This window comes from Hemitrygon akajei, chromosome 7, assembly GCF_048418815.1.
Source record: "Hemitrygon akajei chromosome 7, sHemAka1.3, whole genome shotgun sequence".
Taxonomy (NCBI): Eukaryota; Metazoa; Chordata; class Chondrichthyes; order Myliobatiformes; family Dasyatidae; genus Hemitrygon; species Hemitrygon akajei.
Window position 1 is genome coordinate 160,650,630 of NC_133130.1, and position 17,422 is coordinate 160,668,051.

Below are 17,422 nucleotides of genomic sequence, written 5' to 3' on the forward strand. Positions count from 1 at the left end.
GTACTCCACATGGGTTCTTGTTCTGGCTATCAACCTGACAATTATTGCTTTTTAACCAGCTTCTAAATTGTATCCAGCTGTTGTATGGGGAGTTTGGGATACTTGCAATTTATTGGGAACTTGATGTTATACATGCCGTTTATGAATCGATAGAAAATCCAAATATCAGTGCACCTTACAGTAATTTAAAATATATAGCAGTTTCACATAAAACTAGAAAATTAAATAATTGTTAGTAATATTATGGTAGCTTTACTGATAAAGAAATATGAGTAATATAAATTGTTCACATTCTAACGTTCTGTAACATAGAGTGCACTAGAGTTACAAACCAATTTTTCAGAAAGTAACATGTTCAGTTCCATAGTTTGATAAATTAATTGGCCTGATACACAATTCGCTCAGGCACATCATGTGAAGCACTTATCTTTGCTGTTAAAACCAAAAACATTTTAACTGCTCCCTTAAATTTCCACACACCACATTTGAAGTCCTGAGTAAAGAAGGCTACTGTGCTGTGATACTGATAAAGTTGATTAATTTAATTTGCATCTTGACAGTATTTCGATGGTGATCTGAAGGACTTTATGTATTTGGGCTATGTACGACTAAGCTGAGTCCAACTGCTTTGGATAGAGATGAATAGCTAGAAATAGTCAAGAAGATTATTTGAGGGATCTGGAGCAATACAGCAGATGGCAGGAAGGAGGAACAGGAAAATTGGGTAATTCAAAAAAAATTAGAAAACCATGAATCTATATATAGTCTGCTTCTGATCTGCAACTATTTTACAATCAGAAGCAAAAAAAGTCCTTATTCCACATACATCATAGTCTTTTGTGTTCTATATCATTACTGTACTTGAATGCTTGAAGATCAATAACATTACAAATAGAAAATAGTATTAAAAATCTTCACCAATAGTTCTTTTAACTGGTAAACATTCTGCAGATTCCTACATAAAAAGGGGCAACACATGGTAGAATAAGCTCCAATATCTGCCAGGAGAACGAGCAATAGCTGATAATTAACGATCCTCCAAGGTTAGAGTAAAAGATGCCATATTGTAAATGTTCCCATTAATTCAACTTGAATCGGCTCTTCTGAGTGCACTGTCAATCTTTGGTCGTAATGCAGAAAGAGTGATGAGAATGGCTTCCTGGAAAAGGGCAAAACATATAATTCGCTGTGAAATTCAATCTCTAAACATTGTAGTTATTGGTCTTAATAGAGGGACTGGTGGGAAGGGCAGGCATTTATCCATAGGCTGTAGGTAACTTAGGAAGGAAACACAAGGAAATATTGGGAGTATTCATGGGAATGTGGGTCATTAGCCTCAATCTAGTTTAAGTGTTAAATTAAAGTTGATCTATAACCTAGCTCCATATTTCTACCTATCCCAATATCCCTTTGGTTAACAAAAATCTTTTAATCTCAGATTTATAATTACCCTTTTAGCATAATTCCTATTTGTGGATAAGTTTGACTATTCTGTCGAAATATTTTCTTATTTCAATTGCAAAAGGTTTTAACTTATGATTAAGTTGCTTAGTTTTGGACTCCCCAAACAATTAGATTATTGGCTACCGTATCAATTCCCCTTAAAATCTCAAAAAAGATCAATTTAAGCAGCTCCTCATCTTCTAAATTTCAGGGAATACTTTAGTTTGTACAATCTCACTTCATATTAGAAATCAGATATAATTCTGATTTTAAAACTGCTATAATTCCACCAAGATCAATATATTGTCTTTAAGACACAACAGCGTTTTCTCAGCATAACTGCAGGAAAACAGCTATTCGCCTGAATTCAGGGTTGCCTAGATATAATATACAAATTTTAGCTTTCTTGTCGATTTCCTTTATCTGTGACATTTTAGTGATCAATGTACGAGGCTCATGTTGCTTTGTACTTCCACCACGTTTAGCTTTTGACTGTTTAGCAAGTCCTAAGTCAAAGATGTGTGACTTCGGATTAGAGTATCCTGAAATCCATTTGCAATTTTGTCAACATTTCACCTAATGTATGTGCATGTTATTGCAAAGTAACACAACAAACAATCTCACTTATCCTATCATCAAACTTGAATATGGTTTTTTAATCCCTTCATCTAAATTGTTTCTATGATGAATAGTTGTGTTCTCAATATACATTGTTGTGGGATATGATTAGCCAGTTAGAACATGAGCCACTACCCACAACAATTCAGCTTCAAGTCATCAAGTCTCATTTTTATAGGCTAACAGTGTCTTATTTCTCATCTTGGTTTCTAATTTAAGCAGAGTTGCAGACAAGTATTGAAAGTAGGCTACCTATCCGCTGAGAATTTTTGTAATTTATAAAAAGAAATAAATTAAGTGTCAATATTCAAAAGCTTCAACTATCTGACAGACCCAAGCATCTAACTAAAAAGCAATACCCTTTTGGAAACTAGTAAAAGACTTTGTTTGCATAGTTAAGTTTAAAACATCAATATCATAACTTTTTGCATTCTTAATTATACAGTTCACTCAAAGGCATAACAAACTGGCGCAGTGAAGGAAAAGGAGGAACTCAGGATATAAATATCAGAATTTTATTCAGATGCATGCATGTAGCTATTGCTCTACAAAATGAGTTTAAAAACTGCTTGGAGAATTTAGGGAGGAAAATTAAGATGGTTCAGGCAGTTGCACCCATCCAACAACCAGATAACAAATGGTATGAGCTCAGTTAGTAAAACTTGAATGTAAATTTCATTTCCTGCAATATATATTTTGCTGGAGATATTCAGGCTGGTTTTGCACAAAATATTGCACCTTTTAAAAAAAAAATAAAAAAATTCTTGACCTCTACTAAAGAGAAAGGACAGAACACATTGAGATTGCATTACATGGAATAGTAAAGCAGAAAGTAACTAAACTACATTAGTAATTCTTAGCATCACCAAAACACTAGGTCACAATAACATATGCCATCAAATGTATTAAAAGCCTTACTCTCAACATAAACATATCTACCAGGAATGATAATGTTAAATAGCAGAATAGTCTGAACTAATTTTCTGAATACTAATTAGGAACTCTGATCTTTGTACAAAGGATGATAGTTAAGGATTATAAGTGGGGAAGATACTACCTAGGTGTACTTAGTGTGTTGCCTGCCTGCCAGTGAAGTACTTGAGCCAAACATTCCTGCGAAACATACCTCAGTGCGGATGGTACGGCTGCCTTGACCAGGACAGGTGTTGAGATAGTGGTGAAAGAGGACACTAGGCTCTGTAAGCTTGAGGTTTTCATCAGCGTCAACACTGGCCTCAAGTCCCTTAAGACCACCAAACACTACCAACATGTGCCTAACACAAGGGGAAAAATATACAGTCAAATTCTGTAAAAAAGATGAGACTGGAATAACGGCTCTCAATAATAAAACAAATAAAGTTGAACATTTGAAAAAATACAGTTGTCACCTTAATAGACAGCAAACATCCAACAATATGCTGCGATATTATGCTGCTGTTGAAGATTGGTTGCTCGTAATTGGGTTTGTATCTTAAGGTTATAATAAAACTACAAAAGAGTCATATAATAACCGTTACTGTGAAATTCCCTCTGCAGATCAAGAATGATTGCGTCCTTAGAAAAAGAAATTAAGCTGAAGCCCAATAGTAGGCTTTGAGGTAAATTAGTGTTTGAAATCATTATGTTCTGGCTCAGTGGGCACAGAAAATAAACCTATAGGCAGAATAGGGAAACAGTGCTCTTTGAGAGTTATAGAATCCAAAAGTATATCTTACTGATATTGTACAGACCTTTCATGAGACCCATTTTGGAATACCATGTCTGATTCTCCTTCAACTAAATGTTATACTTGCTTTGGAATTACTAAAATTGATTCCCAAGATGAAAAGTAGTCCTATAAATTGAAACTAAGCATGACTAGTCCTGCCATGGAGTTATAAGAGTCTTAGATAGGCACACAGATGTAAGGAAAATGGAGGGTCATGGGTCATGTAGGAGGGAGGGGTTTGATTGATCATGAGTATGATTATATGGCTTGGCACAACATTGTGGGCTGAAGAGCCCATATGTGCTGTACTGTTCTATGTTCCATGAAACAAGAGGATATCGATATTGAGCAGCCAAGTAGATGTCAGACACCAGATCTGCCATGGTGCTCCTCAATGGTGGATCCAGCTTGAGGGACTTTGTTTTTCCCTTTTCGTCCTCATCTGTGATTAGATCAGGGAACCTACAAATTGGAAGGGGTTAAGTCACAGGAAGTAAGTGATGCTTCACAGTTACATTAAAAATACCGGAGGGTAGATCTGATGATTACATCTTGCTAATAATACATCTCAGAGACGGTAGAACTGAAGGGTTCCATCACTTTTAGCTTTTGGGGATTATGTGACAGGAAAGTAGTAAACTGAAGAAAACTTAACAGATAAGAAACAAATCAAGTAAATCCACAGTCCACGATTACAAAATAAATTCTGTAGTAAATGACAATCAGCTCAGATAACTTTATCAAATTAAAAAACACACATTCAGTAATCTGCAGCTGCTGAGAAGTAACAGATTAAAGGACAAGACCAACAGCTGACATCTTACCTGAATGAAGGAAGCGTAGTGCCATCCGTATTTGACCCTCGCTCAGATGTACCAATTGTAAGATCATATCCATCTTCAAATGGGCACTCTGTAAATACAGCACCTACCGAACACAGATAGTCAGGGCTTTTCTCTTTTTTAAAAATTTTTGCCATTGATTCAGTTACATCATCAAGATTCAAACAAAGATTTAGAACTCACTGAGGCAAGAAGCCAGTCGAACTGTGTAACCCCAGTAAAGACCAGATTCCATCCGAGGAACATGAGGCGCGACAACTGTACCCTTAAACCTTTTGCTCTCTGTAAATATTTACAAGAACAACTTTCAAAATCACATAGTCTGTCAATAAATTATATTTGTTTTTTTAGGACAGTGCATAAAAGGCATGGAATGTGAAACAACTCACTATAATAATTCAGATGCAATAACTAAAATAACAACAAACTATTAAATTATAAGTAACATGGGGGGGTGTTAAACTCTGGAATCAAATGGCTTTTCATAATAGATCCTGTATTCTAATGCACTACACAGGAAACAGAATTTACAAAGGAACATTAAGTGAGGTACTTATCCCTCAAACTATGTTACACTATTCAATGAGATGGTTGACCTTAAAATTTCCTTTATCTGCCTTGATGCCATATTGTTTTGGGAATTAGCAACGAATCTATTGATTTTGTTTTTAAAGTTATTAAACAAACTATGATCTCAAGCCTATTGTGTAAACATCCTTTGCCTGAAGTGCTTCCCAAGAAACCGAGCTCTGTTGACTCTACACCAATGGAAAATATTATTTTTACTACATTATTGATTCCTTTTCAAATTATGTTATTAATAATAATGAGGCAGCCTACAGAGAAGAAGTCATCATCCTGACACAGTGGTGTCAAGAAAACAACCTCCCCCTCAATGTCACAAAAACAAAGGAGCTGGTTGTGAACTACAGGAGGAATGGAAACAGGCTAACCCCCCTATTGACATCAATGGATCTGGGAGCGAGAGGGTGAACAGCTTTTAAGTTCCTCGGCATAAACATCACCGAGGATTTCACATGGTCTGTACATACCAGTTATGTGGTGAAAAAGGCACAACAGCACCTCTTCCACCTCAGATGGTTGATGAAGTTTGGTATGGGCCCCCAAATTCTAAGAACTTTCTATAGGGGCACAATTGAGAGCATCCTGACTGGCTGCATCACTGCCTGGTAAGGGAACTGTACTTCCCTCATTCGCAGGACTCTGCAGAGAGTGGTGCGGACAGCCCAGCGCATTTGTAGACGTGAACTTCCCACTATTCAGGATATTTACAAAGGCAATTGTGTAAAAAGGGCCCAAAGGATCATTGGAGGCCCAAGGTCACCCCAACCACAAACTAACTGTTCCAGCTGCTACCATCCGGGAGATGGTACCGCTGCATAAAAGCCAGGACCAACAGGCTCCAGGACAGCTTCTTCCACCAGGCCATCAGACTGCTTAATTCATTCTGAAACAGCTGTATTTCTGTTATATTGACTATCCTGTTGTACATACTATTTATTATAAATTACTATCAGTTGCACATTGCACATTTAGATGGAGATGTAAAGATTTTTACTCCATATATATGAAGGATGTAAGTAATAAAGTCAAATCAATTCAATCCTACTCAAAAGCCTAGTCAATTCATTCCAGTTTTGCAAGTCTTATGTATGATCTTGCCATATATTCAGGTTAAATTTGGACTGCTCTCTTTTAGTTCAATTTCTCCTTTGAAAAGCAAGGTGACAGAACCAAAGCAGAACCAACAAGTTGCTGGGTGGTCTGGGACCTTTTCAACTGTCCTAGTACACCATCTTCATAAAATTCAGAGACTCCTCTCCACAAATGGGTTCGTTTGCTACTAATATGATTGTAAAAAAAAATACTAGTGAAGACTAAGAAGTCTCCTAGCTAGAAAGGACCATATTACATTAGACATTGTTTTTTTAATGTAAATACTATATTTAACAGTCAAAGGAATACTGTAATAATTTACAAAGTTACTGACCCTTCCTACACGACAGCTGCAATAACCAAGGAATGCTTCAGGAAAGTAAAACACATTTTTTTCCACCATTATAGCCATTTTAAGTTTAATTACTACAAATATAGCCAACATATCCTGATCTTTTTACCTGGATGTTTATTCTTGTGTAATTGAACTGTAACACGGAGGCCAGCCCGAAGACATCTGTCAATCTGTACATCCTAATTTAAATTAGAAAAGTAAATAATTGAAAAACTCCAGTGTCATGATCTCATGGAGCAAAGTTGATCAAACAAAAGGAAGATGTTTTTGCAGACAGAAGAGTGGGACTATTTAGACTGTTCTTTCAAAGAATTAGCAGAATCGAGGAAGCAATTGGCTTCCTTTTACACTAGATCATATTATTTGATTTGAATACAAGATATGATATTCAATAGCATGACCAACTTACAATCTGATCAGGAACTTACTCAGATTTCCTGCCAACATTTAGGAATGATGCACTGAATGTAATCTATAATGATTTGCATGTATTCAAATCACAAATCAGTATTTGGATGAATATAGATCCTTATATACAAACCTTTCTCATGCCACAATTAACAAATGATCCTTTGTTAGGCTTAGAAGGCTTATCAACAACCACTCCCTCCCGATATTCTGAAGCTTCATCAATTCTCATATGGTGTGGGCTGTCCAGTGGATTTAGGAGACCTAGAACACAATTTATAGAAATACACCCAAAAGAAAAATATTGTAAATCTAAAATAAAAGCACAGAATAATAGAAAAATGCAGGTCAGGCAGCATATGTGGAAAGCAAAATGTATCAGTAAATAGGAACTGAGAGAAGTCTGACCCCCAGGTCTTTAATATGCAAGTACGAGCAGAGGAAGGAAAACAAAGAAAGCTCTGCATTGGTACCATACAATAACACATTTTCTAGTTGCCAGTGCTTACGGACTTATTTAAATCGAGAGCAGATGAGGATGCCCGTCATCTATATTTTGATTGGCTTCTCACTGCTTGTGTAACCTCCTGGCCCCTCCGCTGAGGATCCAAGCAGACCTATTAGAATTAGCAATTTACTGATCGTTACAACCCAGGAGAGACTGAACTCATCTTCTTCTCCAACTCATATCCATCTTTTTGTTTATTCCTTCCGTCACTTGTCCACACTACACAATAATTTACAATACCCAGACAGTAGCAGAGGCTAGGATTGAACCCAGATTCCTGGCATTAATAAAAACTGCATCCTATCGGAGGCAAATCCATGCCTTTTAAAAGAACATTTGTCGATTCCAGTTTATAATCACCAAAATAGCAGCTTACGCAAGCTTTTCTAGTTTCTCAAAGTGAAATCTTTCCATCGTTTTCAAAACAAGTATTCAGAAATATCTATGAGCCCCAGATTTTACTAACGTAGAGTGTCCATGATATCCAGTATAGCTGGGTCTGCCTTACTTCTGCTGTTAGTAGAGAGGCTGCAGTTCATAGATCCAGCTGGCCTTTCTGCTTTGCACTTCTTCACCTTCTATCTCTGTTCCATTGCAAAGTCAGACAGCAATTTCTTTCTGTGCTCAAATCAACAATACTGAAAGGGCCACTGAGTTTATTGTTGTTGTTTACTGAAGTAGTGCAAAATGGAAGCAAGAAAGGGCCCATTAGAATACACATTGCAGTCTGTGTTCAAAGTTAATAACCAGTAGATTACAGACAGTGAAATAAAGCTTCATAAAATGCCACAGCTGACCATTCTTTCAACACCCCCTCATCAGATGGAATTAAATCCTTGATTTAATAACTGTGTAAGTTAGCCACTTGAGGAAATACGTGGTTTTCTACGAGGTCTTCACCCTTCAAGTCCTTGCCAGCCAAATAGTTAGTTGAATTGCACTGGAAGCTCAGACGGATGCATGGTTTCCGGGGAAATGCACACAATATAAATTAAAGACAACTGACAAAAACATTTAAATACTTGTTCTTTTTCCTTCAGGCTTAGGTACTTATAAGTGTTTCTATACCAGTCAATTCAACCATTCTAGGTGGTAGTGAGTTCCACAATGTAACGATCATCTAATTCGTTTCTCTTAATAATAACTAGAATATAAAATCAAGGATATAATGCTGAGGCTTTACAAAGCATTGGTCAGACTGCACTGGGAGGACTGTGAACAGTTTTGGGCACTTTAGCAAAGAAAAGATCTGCTGGCATTGGAGGAGCTTAAGAAGAGGTTCACAAGAATGATTTTGGGAATGAAAGGTTAATGAACAAGGCGCATTTGATGGCTCTGGGGCTGTACTCACTGGAGTTTAGAAAAATAAGGGGGTATTTCATTGAAACCTTTCAAATATAGGATGTAGAGAGGATGTTTCCTTTAGTGGAGGAGTCCAAGACCAGAGGGCACAGCCTCAGAATGGAGGGATGTCCATTTAGAACAGAGAAGAGGAGGAATTTCTTTACCACAGATGGCTGTTGAGGCCAAGTTTTTTGGTATATTTAAGTGGAGGTTGATAGGTTCTTGAGTAGTCATGGTGACAAAGGTTGCAGGGACAAGGCAGGAGAATGGGGTTGAGAGGGAAAATAAATCAGCCATGATGGAACGGGGGAACATTTAATGGGCCAAATGCCCTGATCCTGCTCCTACTTTATGTCCTGAGGTCTTATAAAACAGTAAAATAATTTATAAAGTTCTCTTGTGACAGCCCAAAATTACTTTTAGTAATGTAGGCAAATTAGCAGAAATAAAAACGAAGTACTACGTACACAGGGAAGCATTAATATCCTTGGGGTGCAAGGTACTCTCTCCATTTATGTGCTGCCATCATATGTTATCATAACAGACCAGCTTACCTGCAAACTGTAGATCCCGATGCTTTGGAAAGAAAGATTTCCTTAGGTACCTGGTTACAACCAAAGGAAGAGTCTTAGATCATACGAAAAAGTAAAAAATTCTCTACATTGACAACAAAACCTGGGAGTGGTTTCTAAATGCTAAATAGCACTACTGAATTTTATGACCAAATGGGTTACTAGACTGTGACTGCAGGCTAGATTTTAAAATGTACTGACAATGTAGCATCAGTTCCCTAAGGCTCTCATAGCTGGGGGTGGGGAGGGGGGGAATGGGTGTAGGTAGTGACGATAAGCTGTGGTTGTCTATTAAATGTTCCTATAACATGTGTCTCATACAGCCTCTGATAATCCAGTCCAGCTCCCAGCAAACCATTTCTACTGATAGGAAAAGGGGCAAAGGTGGATTACTGGCACCTTAAAACCAGTCAATTTGGGCATATGAGGCTCGTTACCCCAGTGGGCAGCTCATCTAGAGGGAAAACTCTGATCTAAAACCTCTGGTGCCATGCAGCTATACCCATTGATGGGGAAGGTTATGGGAGTAAACCCCAAGGAAATATCCAGAGCTGGATTCCCTAAGGCAGTCCTATGTAGGTTTCAACGTGGACTGGCAACTACTGCAGTGCCGCCAGTGCTAAACTTTATCAGTTTCTACCTTTGCTTTGGATTCGTCAGATGCATGGAGGGAGAGCTTGTTGCATGGGCAACAGCTTGGTCTACGTACCATGCTGCCCTGGTTTGCATACTGGCAGTGCTGCACCAACAATGTAGACAACTAGAACACAACATCCATGGATGATCCCCACCAACAGAGATTCCTCCTAATGCGGAGTCTCAATATTGGATACATTTTTGATAAGCCCTTCCTATGAGAAAGGTCTTGCACATCAGAAAGGTCTTCTGAGTAAACTGAATACTATGTATTAAACTACGAAGAACAGGACTTGGACAATTATCTCCATGAACTAAAAAACTTCTCTTCATAAGTGGTTAAGACAATCTTTAGTTAAACAAGTTAGGATGCTTTTCATTCATTTTCTGTGCTTCAACTCACAAATTAATTTCTTAAAGGTGTCTGTCTCTTTCAGCACCTAAAACTTTGAGCAATATTTTAGTGTTCCTAACTTACATCTTCTTGTTTAGCTCAGAATCAACTTTTGTCTGATTCCATTTCCAAGAAGGGCTTAAGAGATGACTTGCTACAGTAAAGGATCTTCATAAATATACACTGCTCTTGTTAAGGAACTACAGGCTGTCCATCAGTTATGAACATCTGACTTACAGACACCCCTACACACAAATGAGCTCCTATATTATTAAATGTACTTGCATACATTCATTCCTACAAATGGCATAACCTGTTAGCCTCTCTTCTCTCTCTTCTTACCTTTGAGTAATTATTCTTTCTTACATGTTTTTGATGTTATTCATTATAATACCATGGCAGAATGGTTAAAATATCAAGTGATTTTTTGTGTATTTTCTGACTAATGAACAAAAACAGAAACTATTTGTTTACTCAATGATGGCTTATAATGGCATATTTCTGCTCCAAAGTGACTCACTGTGGACATTCAAGGTACTGCAAAATCCGTGCAAGTTGCACACTGGCATGGCCTTTCTTCCCAATTCCTTGGAATTCACCTTCCACGGTTCTGTAGTTACAAAGACAAGGCCCAATTCAATACTCAGTAATCAAAAGCTTCCTTATTCCTTGTGTCTTCATCATGGTTATCACTTAGTATCATACAAATCAGTAACAAACATAACAATCTCCTTCAATACAAGTGTCAAAAATTGAATTGCCATCATTTTTCAAACAGAAATTATCCTGAGTTTAAAACATCAAGGGCAGATTGCGACAAGCTGTTCAAAATATTAATAAGTTTAGAGAGTGTTGATACAGAAAACTATTTACTCTTGTGGGGTTATGCAGAACAACGATAAAGTTACATTTGCACTATTTATGTAATCAGAAACACACAATAAAATCTATATTTCTTCCCTTAAAAATTCATAGACTGTAGGTTTACATGGATCCGATCAGGTTTGGCAGGATCTTTGTTGAGTAATTGTATGAAGAGACATGAGGTAAAGGTAGATCAGTAGGTTTGATATACAGAAGTACAGTGATATAAATGAGTATTGGACCATGTTTTAGAATTAGAATTATATTTCTTACATCCATCTCATTTTAGGCAATGAATGGCCTACCGTTGTACCTTTGTTCACTTTTATACATACAGTTGCAAGAAAAAGTTTGTGAATCCTTTGCAATTACCTGGTTTTCTGCACTAATTGCTCAAAAAATGTGGTTTGATCTTCATCCAAGCCACAATAATAGACAAACACAATCTGCCTAAACCAAAAACACATAAACAATTGTACTTCCTCTTGTCAATACTGAGTACCATTTAAACAATCACAGTCCGGTTTCAAACAAACTATGTGAACTGCTACAAATGTCTTCTACAAAAGTTACTTGAGTAAGGTGTTCCAACCAATAATATCAGATTGGAGGTGTGGATTGTAAAGGTGCCCTACCCTATAAAAAAGACACACAAAGTCAGGTACTGACAGAGCTTTCTCTTCTCAAAAAAGATGTTTGTGTACACCATGCCTCGATGAAAACAAATTTCAAAGGATCTTAGAAGAAGAATTGTAGAGATGCATGAGGCTGGAAAAGGGTACCAAAGCATTTCTGAAGACCTGAGTGTTCATCAGCCACCTAAGAAAAATTTTCTAGAAAATAGAGAAAATTCAGTACTGTCACTACTCTCCCTAGGAGTGGTTCCTGCAAAGATCACACCAAGAGCACAATGTGCAAATGCTATAGGAGGTGAAAAAGAACCCGAGGATACAGCAAAGGGCCTGCAGAAATCTCCAGAACTTGTTAAAGTCTCTGTTCGTGTGTCCACTATAAGAAAAACAACGAACAAAAATGGTGTTCATGGAAGGTCACCATGCAGGAAACCACTGCTCTCCAACAGAAAACATTGCTGAATATCTCAACTTTGCAAAAGACCACCTGGATGTTCCACAATGCCCTGGAACAGTGGACAGAGGAGACAAAAGATGAACTTTTTGGCAGAAATGTACATCGCTCAGTTTGGAGGAAAAAGAGTACTGCACACCAATACAAAAACTTCATTCTAACTGTGGAGCATGGTGGAAGGAGTATCTTGACTTGGGGCTGCTTTACTGCCTCAGGGCCTCACTGAGAGAACAATGAATTTAAAATTGTATCAGAAATTTTACAGGAGAATGTCTGGGCTGTGATCTTTCACCTGAAGTTTAATAGAAACTGGATGATGCAACAACACAATGATCCGAAACACAGGAGTAAATCAACAACAGCATGGTTTAAAAAGAAGAAAATTTGTGCTTTGGAATGGCCAAGTCAGATCCAGACCTTCACTCAATTGAAATACTGTGGCATGACAGGAAGAGGGCTATTCATGCAAGGTATCCCAGAAATATTGATGAACTGAAATAGCTTTGTATGGAGGAATGGTCTAAAATTCCTCCTCACCATTGTGCAAGTCTGATCAATAGCTACAGGTAAAATTTGGCGAAGATTCTACCAGTTATTAAGTACACTGGTTTACATACTTCTTCCAGCTTAGACTATAAATGATTAAACAATGTGTTCAATAAAGACAAGAAAAGTACATTGTTTGTGTGTTATTAGTCTAGGCAGATTGTGCTTGTCTATTATTGTGACTTAGATGAAGATCAGACCACATTTTATGAGGAATTAATGCACAAAATCAGGTCATTGCAAAGAGCTCACAAACTTTTTCTTGCAACTGTATATGCTATAGAAAATCTGGAGTAACCAAAGTTTAGCTACATTTTAACCACATATGAAATAAAAATAAGTTTTATTGGGTAACCAGGATAAGTTGGAATAATCAAGTTTAAAACACTTAACCCTACAAATTCCTTCTTAATGCTGTAACATTAAATGTGTATATGTCAGATAAGTTAGCATGAGATATGATTAAATATTTCTGAACCATCTTACTTTGCATCTTCTCCTTGTTCATCAAAGACTACAATTTCATCCACACAGAACACAGTACATGCACGAGCTATCTGTCCAGCCAAATACGTCCTGAGATCTGGAGATTGGGCATTATCCAGAACTGACCCTGGCAACGCCACACTGACAGTCGGCAGTCGCTCTAGAAAATATGAAAATTCACCAGAACATATCAAAAATTAGATTCTAGTAGGAATGCCACAGTAGTGTAGCAGTTAGTGTGCCCCTATTACAGCTCCGGGTGTTCTGGAGTTCAGAGTTCAATTCCAGCATTGTAAGGAGTTTGTACATTCTCCCTGTGGAATGTGTGGGTTTTCCCTAGGTGCTCCAGTTTTCTACCATAGTCCAAAGATTTAGTAGGTTAATTGGTCATTGTAAATTGTCCCGTGATTAAGTCAGGGTTAATTGGGTTTGTCATGAGTTGCTGGAACAGCATGGCTCGTAGGGCCAGAAGGACCTATTCCACGCTGTATCACTAAATAACAAATAAAATAGTTAGCACAATGGATTATCAGACAGAACTAACAAAATGGTAAAGGACTTATTGGATTCTTCATCATGCCAAAGGCCAAATTTTAAATTACCCGGTATTTGCTTTTGACATAATATTGTAAACCAGTGAATGACTTAAAAATATCATCTCAACTAACAAACTGCTAAGTTTTACATTAAAAATTTTAATTATATGTTGAACATTTCTGCAAGTCACTATTAAAGGTAGCACTTTCTTATTGCTGCTCTTTTTCAACTGCAGAAGCTATGGAAAATACTGTAAGTTTTGATTATTGGTCTGATCAGTAATTAAAATCTACATTAACAAAACACTTTATACTTTCAAATGTCTCAAAATAATTTTGCCAATTATTAGTTGTGAAGTACATCACACTATATGGTCCAGCACAGCAACATCTTTTCACATATGAGCCCAGAATCAGCAATGAGAAAACATCTATTTCAGGTGGTTTTAAAGGAGACTATTCACATGAACAGCAAGAGCAAGAAGAGCTCCTCGACTTCAATTAAAACTTAAACTGGAAGAACATTTACTTTTAGATAAATTTGTTTTTCTAGCAAATGCAAATTTTAATCAGTAGACAACAGAAAAACATCAAGCATCATATGACTCTGTTAAGATGATTTTACTAACAAGTTCTAAAAACGGTTGCACCTTTCTTTATAGCTACTTTTTACACCCCATATTTGTAACAGTAGTCATAGTGAAGACACTGTAAATCACGCTGTTCTTCAGATTTCCTCCACTAACTTGGCTAATGATAATGCAAAGAAGCAAAATCTCTGCTTATCCACTCATTTGTGTCATGGTGCATCACAAATAAATCTAAAAGTGGTGGGTGTGTGGAATGCACTGCCAGCGAAGATGGTAGAGGCGGATACAATAGGGTCTTTTGAGAGACTCTTAGATAGGTACATGGAACTTAGAAAAGCAGAAGGCTATGTGGTAGGGAAATTCTAGGCAGCTTCTAGAGCAGGTTACATGGTCAGCACAACATTGTGGGCTGTAGGTCTTGTAATGTATTGTAGATTTTCTATGTTTTTATGTAAAAGGAATTATGCAACATGGCAGCTTTGCATTATTTTTGAGATTATACTTTCGTATTTACAATGACATCTTGAATCATTTTATTTTGTACCTTTCTGTTCTTTCTTTTCCTCTTGGTCTTTTTCTGTTTTCTGCTGCTTAGCACTTTGTTTCTCAAGCTTCTTCAAGAATTTCTGTTCTTTGAAGTTTTTTATTGCCTGTTTTCCTACAATGTGCATGGGGGAACAAAAGGAGAATCAGAATCGGGTTTAACATCACTGGCATATGTCGTGAAATTTATTAACTTTGCGGCAGCAGCAAATGCAATACATGACAACATAGAAAAAACTGTGAATTACAATAAGTATATATACTAAATAGTTAAATTAAATACGTAATGCAGAAACAAAAATAAAAAATAGTGGTGATGGGTTCAATGTCCATTCAGAAATCGGACAACAGAGGGGAAGAAGCTGTTCCTGAATAGTTGAGTGATGCACCATCAATAACTCTCGGAGACGTGAGGCAAGATATAGGCTTTTATTGGCTAGAAGAAAGAACAAGCAGCAATTGACCACCACACTACATCCTGGAGACTGAGGCCGGGGCGGTGTCTCCAATCGCCTTTATACCGGGGTCCATGGGAGGAGCCACAGTCAGTGGGAGGAGCCACAGGAGCAGTCAGCGGTGGGGCGTGTCCAGACAGGTATATGTAGTTCGCCACATTGAGTGTGTGACTTCAGGCTTCTGTACCTCCTAGCCGATAGTAACAATGAGAACAGGGTATGTCCTGGTTGGTTTGGGGGGGTCCTTACTGATGGATGTCGCCTTTTTGAGGCACTACTCTTTGAAGATGTATTGGATACTACAGAGGCTGGTGCTCATGATGGAGCTGACTAATTTTACAACTCTCTGCAGCTTACTTTGATCCTGTGTAGTAGCTCCCATCACCCTCTCGCTCCATACCAAACGGTGATACAGCCAGTTAGAATGCTTGCCACGGTACAACTGTAGAAATTTGTTAGTGTTTTAGCAAACAGACAGAAAATGTTGCCACAAATGTGGACTGGGTGACAGACATGAAGCAGAGAGCATGAATGAATGGGTCTTTTTCTGGGTGCCAAGTATTACAGGGATTAGTATTTGGGGCACTGCAATTCACAACACAAAATGATTCGGAGGAGAGTACTAAATGTAGTATCTACAAGCTTGCACACAATGCTGGGAGGTGGCAGGAGTATGTGCTGTGAAGAAGATGCAAAGAGGGTCCGATGAGATTTGGACAAGTTGGGTAAGTGGACAAATGCAGTTTAACAGGGATAAATCTGAGGTTCCAAGAATAGAACATCAGATTACCTGAATGGTGATAATTTGAGAAAAGAGAAGGTGCAACAAAATCTGGGTGTCCTGATATACTAGTTGCTGAAAGGAAGCACTCTGCTACAGCAAGCAATTAGGAAGACAAAGGATATGTTTGCTTTCACTACAAGAGGATTTGAGTATACAAACAGGAATGTCTTGCTGCACATCGATAGCTGCAAACTAGAGTTTCGTCTGTAGCCTTGGTTTTTTCTAGACTGATTCGTGGGATGGCGAGTCATGTGAATGAGAAGAGACTGGGTCAGTTAAGCACATCTTCATTAGTATATAAAAGAACTAAGAGGATATTTCATAGAAATCTGTAAGATTCTAATAGGACTAGACAAACTAGAAACAAGAAGGATGATTTTCACGGTGGAGGTTCCAGAAGCAGAGATGCAAGTGAGAACTGAGATCAGGTGAGAGTTCTTCACATAGACAGCATGATCCTGTGAAATTCTCTAGCTCAGAAGGCTGTAGACAAATACTGAAATATATTCAAGGAAGGAGTAGATGTATTTCTTAATGCCAAATAATTAAATAACTTAGTCTAGTTTCTGTATTCTGTGCTTGCATTATTTGTCAGTACCTCCTCAGGAACACTAAGAGGTGCACAAGAGCAGCCAGAGGTGGCAAACCTTCTGATTTTCTCCTCTCCTAAAATATGGGAATTGGCTTGTTTCTTCTCTTGCAAATGACAACAATAATATTTACTCATGGGCACCCCAGAGAAATCACAGACAGAAACCATACCATCCTTTTGGCTACTAGAAACACAAGGGTAATCAGCCAAAAAAAAAGGGAAAAGAAAATAAATAAACAAGAATAGAGAATGGAAAGTAATACAATATGTTGTAAAAAAAAATACTCACTGGCTTCTTTTGTTTTCCTCCAGTAAGCTCCAGTCATTTCATCCTGAGAGAACACCAAGTCAATAAATTATATGAACACAGACTGTATGTGTTTATCAATGGAACTCATAAAAAGATGCAAACTACTGACATATTGTTATCTGTGC

General features: G+C 37.6%; 1 protein-coding gene across 2 annotated transcripts in view; it reads right to left on the reverse strand.

Moving 5' to 3' along the window:
• Nucleotides 1-527: 527 nt before the first annotated feature.
• spout1 (SPOUT domain containing methyltransferase 1) overlaps nucleotides 528-17,422 on the reverse strand; it is a 36,146-nt gene continuing 19,251 nt past the window's right edge. For both annotated transcript variants that reach the window (XM_073052360.1, XM_073052361.1), the window contains exons 2-12: nucleotides 17,277-17,319; nucleotides 15,158-15,271; nucleotides 13,488-13,647; nucleotides 11,026-11,115; nucleotides 9,458-9,507; nucleotides 7,185-7,315; nucleotides 6,750-6,822; nucleotides 4,795-4,893; nucleotides 4,594-4,696; nucleotides 3,188-3,335; nucleotides 528-1,159 (exon numbers count right to left, since the gene is read on the reverse strand). In XM_073052360.1, the coding sequence (XP_072908461.1) occupies nucleotides 1,085-1,159; nucleotides 3,188-3,335; nucleotides 4,594-4,696; nucleotides 4,795-4,893; nucleotides 6,750-6,822; nucleotides 7,185-7,315; nucleotides 9,458-9,507; nucleotides 11,026-11,115; nucleotides 13,488-13,647; nucleotides 15,158-15,271; nucleotides 17,277-17,319 (1,086 nt within the window). In that variant the 3' untranslated portion in view covers nucleotides 528-1,084. The remainder of the gene's footprint in view (nucleotides 1,160-3,187; nucleotides 3,336-4,593; nucleotides 4,697-4,794; nucleotides 4,894-6,749; nucleotides 6,823-7,184; nucleotides 7,316-9,457; nucleotides 9,508-11,025; nucleotides 11,116-13,487; nucleotides 13,648-15,157; nucleotides 15,272-17,276; nucleotides 17,320-17,422) is intronic.